This window comes from Acanthisitta chloris, unplaced genomic scaffold, assembly GCF_000695815.1.
Source record: "Acanthisitta chloris isolate BGI_N310 unplaced genomic scaffold, ASM69581v1 scaffold2675, whole genome shotgun sequence".
Classification (NCBI taxonomy): Eukaryota; Metazoa; Chordata; class Aves; order Passeriformes; family Acanthisittidae; genus Acanthisitta; species Acanthisitta chloris.
This window is the reverse complement of record NW_008674115.1, coordinates 6,700-22,342: the sequence shown is the minus strand read 5'-3', so window position 1 is coordinate 22,342 and position 15,643 is coordinate 6,700. Positions and strand designations below refer to the sequence as shown.

Below are 15,643 nucleotides of genomic sequence, written 5' to 3'. Positions count from 1 at the left end.
TAGGGAAAGGCAGCCTTTTACTTGCATTGCTATTTGTCATTAAGCAACTGGTAAAAGGAAGAGAGACCTCTAAAGCTTTATTAATTATGGCCAAATCCAGGAAAATCTCCTACATAAAATGAATAAATCATAATAACATCGCATGCCTCACCATTAACAAATTGCAGTATTTTCCTCTAACATAATGAAATCAACCAACAGAATCAGAAAGTATAAATTCTAAATTTTTTAATGCTTTAAAAAACAATATTACATTGTCTTGATCCTTCCTTAAATGTTCTGGAGCTTCACGTTACAATTAACTTTTCACGGCAATTAGTAGGTTTGTTGTTCTTGGTTTATTGTTTTTAAGTGTAAATGTTTGTTGGTTACTGAAATAAACAAGAACTTTTTGTTTCAGGTTTAAAGTCCGAGGGCCTCTACAGAGTCTCAGGCTTCACTGAGCACATTGAAGATGTGAAAATGGCCTTTGATCGAGGTACAACATTTTTTAATCTTGTGCAAATCTAATCTAAGCTTTCAGTTCTAGGACCTTTCAGTTCTTTCTGGGTTTATATAGGTACCATGGTAATGCAATTGACATATAAGCAGAAGTACAGAAAGCAACTTGTCTTTTCTGAGTTCTTAAACTGATCTATAGTCCTTTTCATAAGAAGAAATCATGTTTCATAGCCAGAAGGAATAATGAAACAGTAATAATTGGTGGGTAGAAGGCTAAGTGAGGGTCTAGGTGATGGCTCAACCTAGCAGCACAGTCTAGGCTCCCACAGTAATAATTGGTGGGTAGAAGGCTAGCAGCACAGTCTAGGCTCCTAGTTCAAGTACAAGTCTAGATGGTACCAGGAGGAAGTTCTTACTCCTATCTTTAATAGACTCAGTGCTTTACAATACCATAATCTATTTATGAATTTAAGGACCAGGAACTCCAACTGAGAAGTCATTCTGCATGTAGCCTCGTAGAAAGCACCACACCACTGTGCACAATTGCATTTGCACAGCAGATGAAAGGAGCATTGAGGAGAGTGGTTGTACAGCATATTGAAAAACTAATAATAAAAACACTGCCTGATTACCATTCTAGTAGTTCTTCTGAATTGATTGAGCTAATTACATCCGTTCTGGTTGTGCACACAGTCTTTGCACACAGGACTAATTTCAAGTGTGTATGTGAGTGCAGAACAGGGCCTTCAACAGAAAACACCTTTTCAAGTACATTTACAAAGTTGCATGAATATTCTCCTTTCCCATAAATAGTGTTTTCCCTCCTGCTTAATATTTTCAGGTATTACCTGTGTTAGGGAATAGGGTCAGATACAGACGGTGATCACTAGCCCATGGGGATGAGGCAGGTCCAGGTCAAGCCAGAAAGTCAGCCTGCGGGTCAGGGTAGCAACCAGAAAGGTGCATGGCCACACACCAGCATGGCCATGAGACAGCTGGAGACAGCTACAGTGTCACTGAGGCAGGGACTGAGGACCCTGGGGACCCTTGGGCAGGAGGTGTGGGGACTCCAGGGGAGACTGTGCAGGCCAGCAAGGTCTGTGGGTGGCATGTCTTACACTTACTGTGCCTGAACACTTTTTGTTTGCAGGCAGTTTGTCATGCAGGCATCCAACTAGGAATTTCCAGACTGATTGTTTGCATGCTATACTGAAATATCCTTTGAAAAATAATACATATTTTAAAATATATTGGATGTCGCAGTTGTGAACTTATGCATATACACACATAGGTCAGCCATGGTTTGGGCAAGAGTGATATGAGTGCTATCATAGGAAGATAATGTTGCAGATGTGCCACGTGAAGCAGTGCTGCTGAGAAGGTCACAGTCCCCACAGGTCCCATTCTGCTCCCTGCAGGTAGATTTGGCCTGACAAACCCTTTTGTTCTGTGTGTTAATTCTCCTCTAAGTGTACCAACCTGAATGAAACCTGGAATGAGAGGCACAGATTGTAGAGGGAAGAGTTGGAAGAAAGGAGATTTATATTTGTCTGAGCATGACTTGAACACTGCTGCACCTGTAGTTTCTTTGCAAATGCTTTGAATCATTGAATCCAGTCCAGTTTATTGCTATACTCATAGCATAATTGATGGCAATACACTTCAATTAGACCCACAGCAAGGAAGAAAGTGTGATTTACTGGCAAAGGCAGAAGGCACAGCACCTAGAAACAGGAATAGTAAGGTCAGTAGTGGTATTGGATTTCCAAGGGGAAAAAAAGCATGGATAAACATGAATGCAGAGAAAGCAAGAATCGAGTGTGTATACAAAGGCTGTGGGACATTGGGCATCAATTGATAAAAAGCTGTGTCTTCGTTTTCCTTTAATAGGTTCACAAGAGGAAAGGGCTAAGAAAGGAAAGAGAGAGTGTTGACATGAATAAAAAAACGCATGAATAAAGCAGCAGAACAATAAATAAAACCTTGTTATAAGAATAGCAGGACTAGAGTATTCATGAGACCAGAAGCTGAGAACTTTCAAAACTTCCCAGTTTTGAAAATGTTTTCTCCCTGAACTGGGATGGAAAAGCAGGAAGAGTTGAGGGATTTTGCAGGAAAGGATTTAAGGAAAAACTGAATATATCTTTTTCATTGTGACTTGGAGCTGTGCGGCTAGAAGGTGGTTGTTAGCTGTCAGAAGTTTGAATTTGGAAGATGCTTCCAACCTGGCAGCTCAGGGCTTGCTTCCCTGTGAGATCAAAGTTTACAGAAACAAGCACACCACCTTCTCTTTTGCATCCCAGCCCCACAGGTAGGAACATTGCTTTTCTACTGCCCTCTTACCCCTGCTTAGCACTAGAAGCCAGAGGAGTATGGAGTGAACTGTCCCAAAGATGAGGAATATCCCAGTTCCCTGTCCCAAGTGACAGAGCTGGGAGAGAAAGTAGCTGAGAGCCAGGTGGCGGGTCTTGCAAATTTGTGTGTAAAAGATAAAATGGAAAATTCCCCATCAGTTCTGCTTAATAGAGAGGTGTTGCAGCCTCAATGGCCATATCTGCAGCTATGTCACTATCTCAGACATCTCTGGAGGATGCTGCATAACAGAAGGTAAATGTGTTTTAAAGTAGCTTGGAATAGTTAACTGTCAAAGGAGACACTGAGAGCAGGGGTATGAACCAGAGAAGAGAACACTTTAATCTAATGGATAGTTTTGGCACAGTACTAGAGGATGCACCCTGGCCAGCAATAAATTTTGACAATTTAAAGACTGTTTTTTAACCATCTGAAAGCAAGGCTTTGAAACGACCTTCTAATAATAGCAGGGATAAAAAATCTTAACTATTCTGAAAAATGGAAGTTGCAGGGGTTACAAGAAGGGTTATATGGCATGGTGCCTACATTAGCAGAACACTGCACTCTGGCATTACAGAAGTCCCTCCCTGCCCATCGTTTCTGAGTCAGTCCCCTGGCACCTCACTAAAATGCCAGTACTCTTTTCCATCTCCAGAAATACAGCTTTTGATAAATGTGTTTGAGAACAGACAGGCAAGGAGCTCTCCCATTTTAGTGCACAGTATGCATCTTTCAAATAATGCTGTCAGGCTTTCTGATTCCCAAGCTCTTTGTCAAGCCACAGGGGCCAGCAGACAGTATGATACAGGGATGAGGTGTGGGGGCTGACCTGGCCATAGGGTGCCTCTCCTGCTGTTCTCATGTGCAGCTGAAGGGGTGCAATGAAGAGAAGCCAGCCTTCCCTCTGACTGATTCTGCTTCCACAAAGGGACACTACTTGTTGCTTCCAAAGAATTATAGCAAGAACAGAAAAGCAAAAGCAAGTTTGCTAGTTAACATCTCAGGAACAGAGTAGCGTCCCACATACTTTTATTTGAACCCAATGAAGCTGTGATATCAGTTTTAAAATAGAGTGAAGTTGGTCCTCAACTGATTTAAACTAGGACTCCCTTCCAAAGCCAAAGTGGTGTAAATACCCCTACTGTAAATTAGCATTAGGCTCTCTGAGGCACTGACAATGTTGCATTTTAGTGATTTTTGTAATGAGAAGGAGGGGAATAATGTGGATTTATTTAATCTGGTGAATGTTGGTGCTGTTGAATGACAGTTGCTTTCTGTCAGCATTGTTGAGCTGTGGTGTTGTGGCATCCAGAAAACACCCATTGTGCATTTTATCCACAGAGCTGCCATTGTCACCACTGCATTCTGTCCCCCCACTTGTTTGTATGACTGGCTGGTACAATACACTTGCTAAAAATATTATGCTGTTAAATATTACATGAGTACTTAGAGGCATCCTAGCTTATACTCTTGTGCCAGTGTGGCTGGAAACCCGTCAAGTGCCAAATCCAAGAAAAACCACAAAGCAACATGTTAGGATGGCAAAGGTTGTGCAACAGAAATGAAGTATTCAGGAAAAAGGAACTTAAGTAAAATCTAATTCAGTATTCAGAAGGCATAGTTGAGGCTTTAAGAATGTAATACTTATTCTATTTCATTCTCTAATAAACTATTGATATATTTCTATGGCATCCACAGTCAGCTGAAGCCTCTAAGGAAAAGAATAAAGACTTTCTTTGTCTTGAGATATTCAAACTTCAATGTAATGCAACAAAATACATTGAGAGTCAAAGTTACAAGGAAAGAGAAGTGATGGAGTTTGGGTAGGATTGGGTTTGTAAACTTGAAATAAACTATATGTTTGCAATCCAAAATTCTTTTAAAAATACTATATTAACATATGGCCACTGCAATGACAGTGAAAATACCAGCTGAAAGTTCACATATTGAAGAGCGAAAAAAATTATTGTGGTAATGCAGAAGGTATCATATAGAGCACATGTGGTTCATACAATCTGCTGCTGCAGAGGATCCTCTGTGAAACGTGTCATGACTTTACCGATTATAAATTAACTTTTCTTTCTTAGTGCTTTGAATTTTAAGTGTGTTTAAATGAAAATACAAATCAGGGGATTTGATGAGGATAAGAAATAAGGGCAGCCTGCCAAGGGCCTTTAGTTGCTGAAACTGGAAAAAAAGAAAGACAATCCAAAATCCACAAGAGAAAAAAATCCACCTCCCTCTACATATCCACTGCAGAAATGTGTAGCATATATTACAACACATGTAATTGTTGTACTCAATTCAGTATGTTTCCAATGGATGTTTTTTTCTCTCTGAAGTGAAGAGAAAAATCGCAGCCTGCCAAGGGCCTTTAGTTGCTGAAACTGGAAAAAAAGAAAGACAATCCAAAATCCACAAGAGAAAAAAATCCACCTCCCTCTACATATCCACTGCAGAAATGTGTAGCATATATTACAACACATGTAATTGTTGTACTCAATTCAGTATGTTTCCAATGGATGTTTTTTTCTCTCTGAAGTGAAGAGAAAAATCTTTGACTCAGGATGCATTTTCCTTCCCTACAGTAAGTGAATATGTAAATAAGAAATGTGTTTGAAGTACACTGTAGTTTGAAGTACCTCAAGCTGAAGTGCCCCTTTAAGGAAGCTTGCAGGGCTGCTTTGTAAAAGTACTAAATAAATAACACTTCCATTTAGTGTACTGGTGACCTGGATAATAGATGTAAGCTTCTGCTTTGCTCTATCTGTTCTGATGCAGCTGCTGGCTCCTTGGAGGTATCTGTTTTCAGTGGAGCAGTTTGAGTGCTCAGTGTCCATCAATTAAATAGAGCTCTCCACACAAAGCTTTACAAGACTAATGCTACCGTGCCTGGAACGTGTGGATTAAACAAAAGATTGGGGCAGTGTAAACATCCTGCTAGGGCTTATTGATGCTGTATTAAATTAAATGCTGATGGATGTATTCAGACTGCTCAGCTGCATCAAGAAAGGCTGTTTGTTTTAAACACTTAAGCATATAATCTCCTCTTGATGAGAACATGTAGTGCTATTAGTCTTAATGAGAATTATGTGCATACATTGGACAGGATGTATTCCTGCAAGATTAATGCCATAGGTTTGTATAAAATGTCTACAATCAATATAAACTCTTTTATTCTGCTGTGAAAGCCGTTATCTCCATCTTAGATGCTGTATATCATGCACACCCACTCATCTGTCTGTATCAGGGCATGTCTACAAGCACTCGTTACTGTGAGACAAGCAAGGCAATGGCTTTACAACATGTCAGCACCTCGGTGGTAACAGCCCAAGCCTGTGCCTCTCCTGGCAGACACAAGCAAATTCCTCTCTGCTGTTCAAGCAAGCATGACCTTGCATCACTGCACTCACCGTATGGTCCTAATCTTCACCACCTGCTGTGAGGGAAGTGCTAGTATCCCTAGCTGAATGGTGGGAAATAAGGACTATGGGTTATAACTAATCTCAGAGTAGCCTGAGGTAAAGCTGGGGGTTAAATCCAGACAGCAACAGCCCCTACATGACCAGTGTCCTGCCCATCTTTGTACTGGAAGACCACCAAGGACAGGTCCCAAGAAGGGAGGACAGCAGAATTTCTTGGTCTGGAGAAAAATGTGGGTATGAGGGCACTAGGAAGTACAGAACAGATGTAGTCATTTAAACTTGAAAAATTGTAGTGGCCCAGCCTTGCTGCTAGTTCTTCTGTCACTCATTGCAAGCCATGTATTAGTCAAGGACTTCCCAACAACACTTGTAATCTTGAAGCTCATGTGTTTGAAAGTGCTCAGTAATGGAGTTCTGACTAACTGTGTTTTAATGTGTATGCCATTTCAGTTGCATAATTCATCTGTTTTGCTGTTTATTCATTACAGATATCCATATTCATTTAACAAATAGTGATCCACATTTCATAATAAATTGTACAGCTAAATACCTTAGATTCCCTATTTCAATTCATATCTTTGCTATAAATAAATAAGTCAAATATTAACACATTAGAGGATATCCAGAAAATAAGGCAACTTTCTTACTGGCTAATCGCTATAGATATGTTGGTGCAAGATGTACAAGATCTGGATGTTTAATCTGATTTTTCCTACTGCTCTCCTGAGGGTCATTGGAAATTTATGTTATTTCTTTGTGCCTCTGTTTCCCCAAGGGGAGCTGAAAAAAATGTTTCATACTCCTATGCACTGACCTGCAGATAGAAGATACTACATCAGAACAAGTTATTAATAGCTTATTTTCAATGATTAAATGGGCCAAATGCAGCCCAGAAAGCAAACAGAATCCTGGGCTGCATCAAAAGGAGTGTGGCAGCAGGTCAAAGGAGGTGATTCTCCCCCTCTACTCTGCTCTTGTGAGACCCCACCTGGAATACTGTGTGCAGTTCTGGTGTCCTCAACATAAGAAGGACATGGAACTGTTGCAGCAAGTCCAGAGGAGGCCACAAAGTTGCTAAGAGGACTGGAGCATCTCCCCTGTGGGGACAGGCTGAGGAAGTTGGGGCTGTTCAGCCTGGAGAAGAGAAGGTTACATAGAGACCTCATAGCAACCTTCCAGTATTTGAAGCAGCTTCAAGGGAATTGGAGAGAGACTTTTTGTTAGGAACTGCAATGATAGGGCAAGGAGAATGGATATAAATTGAAAGAGGGGAAATTTAGGTCAGATAATAGGAAAAGGCTTTTTTACTGTGAGAGTGGTGAGGACACCAGCACAGGTTGCCTAGGGAGGTAGTGGCTGCCCCAACCCTGGCAGTGTTCAAAGCCAGGTTGGATGAGGCCTTGAGCAACCTGGTCTAGTGGGGAGGTGTCCTTGCCCATGGCAGAGGGGATAGGGGCTAGATGATCTATAAGGTCTATTCCAATGCCTAAACTTCTGTGATGATAACGATGATGATGAAATATATTATTAACATGATTATCCATCCAACATTAAAACAGTATGTTTGAGATGGTATACTACAGATATGGGTGATGTAATCACCAGCCAAAGATGTAAGCAAATAAATTGTTTACTAAAACATAGGGAAAATACCATTCCTCATTCATATACTGTAAAGTTGGTAGCAATATATCCTCATTTAAGCCTTACAAATGCTTTCAGGTTGTTTTTTCTTGTCAGGTTGCACACAGTAAATCTGAATTAGAAGTCTAGCCTTGCTTCAGGCAAAATTAACGTGGTTTCAAAAAGATTTCTTCCTCTTTTCCTAGATGGTGACAAGGCTGATATTTCTGCCAGTATTTATCCAGACATAAACATTATTGCTGGAGCACTGAAGCTATACTTCAGAGATTTACCGATTCCTGTGATCACCTATGACACCTATTCCAAGTTCATAGAGGCAGCAAGTAAGTATTGCATAGTAATTTGTACTGATCTTTAATTACATTTCCCATCCATAAAGCTGTCCACATTAACGAAAAAGAAAAGACAGAAAAAAAATTGGAAACATGGATGCTGTTCTGTTTATTCCTTCTCCTCCATGTCCTTCTTTCACATGAAGCTTTTGCCTGATTGTTAATCAGATGGGACATCATGCACGTGATAGCTTGGTTAGGACATTCTGTTAAAAACAAGAGCTTACCATACTTGTTAAGTCATACTTAGACATAGTTAAGCTACCTCAATTCACAGGTTAAAAAATAAAAATAAATATAGGTATCAAAATAACTGACTAGTATCAGAAAGTGTAGGTTCAGTGCTAGTCAGTGAAGCTACGACATGTCCTGGGATGGGACTTTGAATAGAATCACTTGCTCTTTTCTTGTAAACAATCCAAATTCTGTGCCAAGAGGCAGAATGTCCATTGCAAGGACTGCATCTGGCACTTGGAGGATCCCAGGGCTGGTGTAATGGCCACAGCACTGGCTGCCATACATATGCAAGACTGGACCATCAGTGAAGACTCAGGGTTAAGTGAACAGTGTGAGCCTTGAGGTTGCATCCCATCTTCCCACCATTTTCCCCATCTCCCATATCCTGGCCTCTTATGGCAATGAATCTGTGCTGCAGACAAGCATGTCCTCTTCTTCAGTCAGTGAAACACCTCACAAAGCACATCTGTCCCACAGTTCAGGTGTATCCTTTGCCAGATGGAAGGTGCATGCAGTTACCCCCCACCCAGAGTCATGGGTCATGGGTGCACACTGTCAGGGAGGGAGGAGAACAGCAGTATTCATTGCCATGTTGGCAGAGAGCACTGAGATTTTCCTCAAGTTCTATGCTCTGAGGCACAGCCTACCACAGAGTGATAGTCCCTAATGAAAACTCACTAGATGGATTGCATCAAAATCAGATTATAACCAAAACTGTCAATGACCTGAGATATCTAAGAAGTACCATGCTTTCTTCTTAGTGATCTTGAAATGGCACCCAGTATATTGATAAGCAGCAGGAAGAGTGATGTGTCTGTGTGATTGTGCTGCCCTCCCTTCCCCTCTGGCTTACCCCACCTTGCACTCCCCATGCAACTGCAGATACCTCTTTCCTGCGTTCTCCTCTTCCTCCATGGCAGACAAATTGGTTTTGCTTGTCACTTGTCCTGTAAAGAACATGCCCAGAGGAAGCAGTACCAATCCATGTACCAAACTCTTAACAGCAGGACATAGAGATTGTCAGTCTTCTGAAATTTTGGGCTCCTGGTGCCATTTGAATGAAAAGTCATTCAGCAAATATGACTCTGGCTCAGTTCACAGCTTAGGAATCTATGCTTTTCATATAAAATATGTGTAAATCCTGCTCAGATTTGTAGAGAGATTGCCAGTCTTAGATGAGCACTGATAATCAGTATACGTAGGTATCAGTGATACCTACATATTTAAATATGTTCAGAAACCTTGAAGGAGTTCCATGCTGTTTCAATCTCTAGCTAAACTTACATATTCAAACTTACTCTTTAAAGGCATATATCCACACCCCCATCTGGATTTGAAGGCTAATGGAAGTAATCTTATGTCAGATTTTAGAGAGACAGTTCTGGGCAGAGTAATATTATGAAGCACGTAATGAGGCTTAGGTACTGTACCTATACAGACCTGTAGACAGAGCAACAGACCACAGAGATAACTCCTGGGTGGTCTTTGTTGCTGATTTCTTTGTAAAGCCTTTTTTTGAGGATGCAGTAGTTGCTGGTAAGCTCCATGTTTATGAGTTTAATATTTATCCCTCCAAGCACAGTCAATGGCTTGTAAATGATTCCATAATAATAAGTTATCTTCCTGATTTATTGCTGTTTACACATAGAAAGCCCTATTAACATTAATCCTGTTTGGTGTTTTTACAGAAATCTCCAATCCTGATGAACGACTAGAAGCAATACATGAAGTGTTGATGTTACTCCCTGCTGCTCACTACGAGACACTTAGATACCTAATGATTCATCTCAAAAAGTGAGTTAATTGACATGCAGGATAATTCTTGAAGAGCCTAACAATTTTCTGCTTTGAAAGAGAAGTATTACAGAAAGTACTAATAAAGCTTCCATTACGGCACTGCTGCTAAAACAATAATGTTACTAGCTGTTTGTATAAATGCATATAAACTATGCACATATATAGCATAGATCCTCTTGCTGGCATATTATTGCAAGCCTTTGAAGAGTTAATTGAAATTTGTCATGCTTCTTCAAGGCAGATAATATCTGAAGAATACCAAATGGTAGGTACTTCAGAGTTGTGCTGGATGTACTGCAGTAAGGCACTTGATCATGCTTTGCTTCTGCCTCCCCTTACCTCCTGATTTGTCTTCTTGAACAATAACCCTAAAAGGAAGGAGCTGTCTCTTAGGAGTTGTTTGCTCACATCACAGTAAGCCAAGAATCAAGCAGGGTCTATTTTTATATGACTAGTAAAAGCAATACAAACTCCAGTTATATCTCTTCAGGTTTTAAACACACTGTGCCTCATTTGTTTTCCAAAGCTTCTTTAGGCATAAATAAGACATACATAAGGGGCTTCATAAGGCATGCACAAAGCTTCATAAGGCATGTAACATTTTCAAAAGTGCCTAAATTTCATTTTTGAAAGTTCCTTGGGAGTGTACTGCAAAGTTTTCCAAGTTTTGAGGTAGGTACCTAGGAAAATTAAGGAGTGCTCCAAAGAGGGTGCCTCACTTCCACTAATTTCAAGCAAAACTGTTTTTCAAAACATGTTAACTCCACTTTGCTGCCCTGGGTATTTACATGCCGCAGTAAGTTTTCTTTGTAAGTATTTAAAAAACTGAAGCTAAGTACAGACTGGCACTGTCATCTCAAAGCAGGCCTTCATTTACAGTAATACTGCCCAAGATATTCCTTGTCTCTGGACAAGCAGTTTGCTGCTTGGAAACAATAGAAAAGGGGATAAGAGAGGAATAAAGCTACTGACCTTGTATACAGCAAATCCTTGGTCCCACTACTTGCAATATAGTTGCAAATGTGAAGGATTTTCTGGGTTTGATCTGCACTATTCTGCACTAAAAATGCCAGCCTAAAAAGAAAAAGACATCAACTCACATAATATTGCATCAGAGAACCTGTGTGAAGTGCATTTTACACACAATCAGGTTCTCGTTATACAGAGACCTTTCCTCATTTTGAATCAGCTCAGGTCATTATAATGAGTAATGTTTCCCTTTGATGAGACATTACCTGGGTATGCAGGAGCTTCTTTGGACTCTGCAGAAATAAGATGTGCAAATATCCACCCTAATCAGCACATATGCATGGACAACTCATGATGAACAATGCTGACTTTTATGAAGGTCCATAGAGACTGTAGGCAAGTGACCTGCATACAGAATCAGTACTTTCACATCCTGGCAGCAAATTTTTAGTAGACATGTATTGACTTGCCTTCCTTCTTCTCATGAACTGCAGTCCAGGCTTTGGTTCAGCTGTTGAGCTGAACTACTGATGAGATAAAAATAGTCCAAAGAGCTGATTAAGCTTTCTCTCTCAAATACCTGCAAGTCACGCAATGAATTTCCTCTCCTTTCCCAAATCATTGCTTTTGGCATCTGCATGGACTCCAGAATCACAGCCTCTACACCACTGCTGTTTCTTGACATAAAACAAACTGCACCAAGTTGTTATTAGAAGCAGAAAATCCATCAGAGGACAATGTCACAAAAAAAGCCAGATTTATCAGTCAATTAATTGTTTGCTTCAGTTATCTTTCTGATAACCTGTTGCTCAAAACTGGAAGAAATGCAATACCGTGAGCAGTCCTCCCTGTGGTGAAATACACAAAACTCCATCCCTTCTGACATTGTAGTGAAGCTCTGAATCTTCTCTATGTTCACCCCAAGCTGTGCAACAAGCCCCATACTTCTGCACAGAGGTGCTAGTAGGATCTATATAGCATTGCAGAACTATTCAACATCTGTGCTGCATGCATTCACAGAGGGAAAGCAGTGTGTTAGACTTAAACAGAGGTGGCTTGCTAACATATCTGTGCTAGAAGATGAGGATGTATCTGTGAGTAGAGGCACTAATGGATTTCTGTCCTGAAAGCAAAGAGAAACAGCCTTTTTCCGTGACAGTCAATCTTTGCAGAGAGACAATAGTAGAAGCAAAACCAAATCAAACCTTGCAAACAAGGGAAGACCGAACTTTTTCTGGCTTCAATACTTTTGTTCTCCTCTGATGGCATGAGTGAATCCAGTCACAATGCCCAGCTGGGAATTGCCATGGTCAGGGAAGATCTCAGCTGTTGCAAGGAGAGCTGCCTCCAAAACCAGACGTGCTCTATCCTGGCAGAGGAGTTGTATGAAGGACATGTGAAACTTCATCCATGCTGTACTTATTACAGCAAATATCCGGTCCATGAGGGACCATGACTGATTAAGAGACTGTGGCTGTTCTACACCGCAGTGCAAGAGCACCGTCAGGACTGAACTCAATATACCACTCAAGTGGGACAACACTGATGTGACCCAGCTCTCTTACCTGGAGGGAAACCTTGAGCACACCTTGCCTTTTTCAGCAGGCCTGACTGATTTCCAAGTCAGGGCTGACTTCTCTGCAGCTTGGCCATCCTTGGTGGTCTTTGTTTGCTACAGCCACAAATAGTCCATCTATTCTTGCATTTACATTATATGACCGATGTCAGGGAACAAAACAGCCTGGGCTCCTTCCTACAAGTGTTTCTGTTCTCTGTCAAGAATAGATGGCATTTATAGCAGTCGGATTTTAGCAAGCCACCTCACCAGGCTGACCCGGGATTCAGCCTACTCCTAAAGTATAACAAGTAAGCAGAATTATTCAGCCATTGGTTGGCTTGAAACAGCCAGCAAGGCAGATATGTGTGAATGGGTGGGTTCCTGCAGGCTGGAAGCATGTCTGGAAGCATGTGGATCACTTTAGTATACAGAAAATCTGGATTTGTATTCATGGAGCACACCCACACCACCAGTGTGATGCACACCAAGCTGAATGTGCCAGAGAACTGTAGTTACTGTAGCATAGAGGACTGTTCCATACATCATCATTTAAATAATGATTATGCTTTTAAAAAAGCAATTGTCACTAATTCTTATACCCTAACAGATAGTCACATGGAAAAATCACTTGAGAGTCACATGAGAGGTGTTTAAAGGCACTAGAAATTACAGCCCCAAGGTAGTTGTATTTCACTTGTTGTGGAAACCGTTGCAATGTTGAGTGAAAGTAAAAATTGTTACTGAAAAATGTCATTATCTACCCATGCTTGATGTGAAGCAGGACTACAGATAATGATGCAGATATTCTTTTCTTCTGGGAAGTAAGCAACTAACTCTGTTTTTTTTATGTTTTAGGGTTACCTTGCATGAAAAGGAGAATTTTATGAACGCTGAAAACCTGGGAATAGTGTTTGGACCAACTTTAATGAGACCTCCAGAGGACAGTACCCTTGCTACACTGAATGACATGCGGTACCAGAAGTTAATTGTGCAGATCTTAATAGAAAATGAAGATGTTCTCTTTTAGAAAAAGGGAGGCATATCTTCAAAGCCACTTGTTTTAAAATAATTAGTTTGAAGGAAAAAACAATGTTTCTTTAAGATTTTTTTAAACAGAAAGGAAGAGTTCCTTGACTGTACTTCAATTTCTGCAAAGTTGCAGATGGATGCCAAAATGTTTAGGGAAAGCCTATGTCTCATAGACATATGCCTCTTTGTAGAAGGGAAAAAGAAGGTCAGAAAAAATCCTCTTACCTTGTATCTTTTGCCTTGCCTCAGATGTATATTTGTTTTGAGAAGTTTCAAACAATTTTATTGTTAACTTATTAAGAAACACAAAACGTATTTTAATATGGCTAGAGAAGCAAAAAGGTACTTAATCAGTGTTACTTGTATACGCCTATACATTTCCTTCTTCATGAGACATAATTATATATGTCAGTTGTGAAACAGAACCTATATTATAAAGATATTTTTACTTTACCTAGCTGAAAGAATGGCATTTTATTTTAGCAAACTATAAATCAATGCGGTGCGTTGATTATTTTCCACGTAATTCTTTCCTGCATTTTGCTATGATATATTGAAAACAATTGCAAGTGATGCAGTATTATCCTGACATACCTCTTTCATTGAAACTGTTTGAAAGGAGAATACTTTTCTTGTGCATATTTCAGCTTTCTTTAGGTTTCTTTGCATTTAGGCACTAGCATCCTAAGAATGCACACTTTTAGCCATTTGCTGTTTCCCAAAACATATTTTCCCTTTTTTTTTTTTTGTCTCCAATGTAAAATATGGTCTCAAGAATTTTTTGAAAAGTTCTAGTGGTAGTATCAGTTTCACATGCCAGATTTTTCTTGGATTACAGGAATATGTAAGTTAAGTGATGCTGGGACACTGGATATTTTCTGGCCTTGTTGAAAAGTTAGCACTTTTTTGGGTTAATGATGAAGGATTTGGTTTTTCTGTAAAAACTGAGTTATGTTTTGTCATGTTTCTGTATTTATAAATGTACAGTAAATCTGCTAAAATTTAGGTATTTATCTTGAATGTGTTTCCTGATGGTTTGTTAAAAAAAAAAAAAAGAAAGAAAGAAAGACTATGTAGGACATGTGGGAGCTGGTAAATTTAACTATTACCAAATTTTAATATTCTTTCTCCCCTCACAAACATTGACCTACAGAGTTCACAGTCTAACTGCAACTTATTCCTAATGTTAAAACTGTTTCTCAGCATGAGGTGTTTCTGCAAGCATAGAAAATCAACGTACTTTACTACCAAACTCAATTTTCAATGCAAAAAAAATTATAATAATCCCTCATCTTGATCATTTGTATCATTTGCTTGGTAACTCAGTGATGCAGTTTCCTGAATTATTTCAGGGAGCACATGTTTCTATTCAAATTGAAAAATATGTGTAACTATGATAATGAAGGGAGGTAGAGGGTATGACTGTAAATTTGTTGTCTTCTAGAGAAATTACTAAGGGCTAGTTAGATTAACCCAGATTGCAGAGCAAAAGCTAAATAGTCTGATTTCCCAATACTTCCATAGATCCTCCTGCCTTGTACAGGACTATTTGTTGTAGGTTATGTACTACTTAATACTGTCATAAAAATGATCTGGAAATGGTTTTATTTTGTGAAGTGAAATATGCTTTGTAATTTATGATAGTGTAAATGGAAGGAAAAAATCCCATTAAATGTGTTAAAAGAGTTCTGGTGTCTGTCACTCTGGTTACATGGCAAGCTGCCAAATGAAAATCAATCGCTAATTGCCATCCTGACATTGCTGGAAACTTTCCTATTCAAAAATTTAGAACAGTTTTGCTGAATGTCAGCAGTTTTGGCCTGGCACCTGGATGCCCATACTACCAGCCAAGCCTATGC

At 39.8% G+C, this 15,643-nt stretch overlaps 1 protein-coding gene across 7 annotated transcripts in view; it reads left to right on the top strand.

Annotated features, from left to right (window-relative positions):
- The window catches only part of CHN2 (chimerin 2), a 24,988-nt gene extending 10,501 nt beyond the window's left edge, over nt 1–14,487 (top strand). For 3 of the 7 annotated variants that reach the window (XM_009075193.1, XM_009075197.1, XM_009075196.1), the window contains 4 exons: nt 401–478; nt 8,048–8,185; nt 10,120–10,225; nt 13,611–14,487. In XM_009075193.1, the coding sequence (XP_009073441.1) occupies nt 401–478; nt 8,048–8,185; nt 10,120–10,225; nt 13,611–13,782 (494 nt within the window). In that variant the 3' untranslated portion in view covers nt 13,783–14,487. The remainder of the gene's footprint in view (nt 1–400; nt 479–8,047; nt 8,186–10,119; nt 10,226–13,610) is intronic. The other 4 variants (XM_009075194.1, XM_009075199.1, XM_009075198.1 and 1 more) reach the window with 2 other exon arrangements.
- The last annotated feature ends 1,156 nt before the right edge of the window (nt 14,488–15,643 follow it).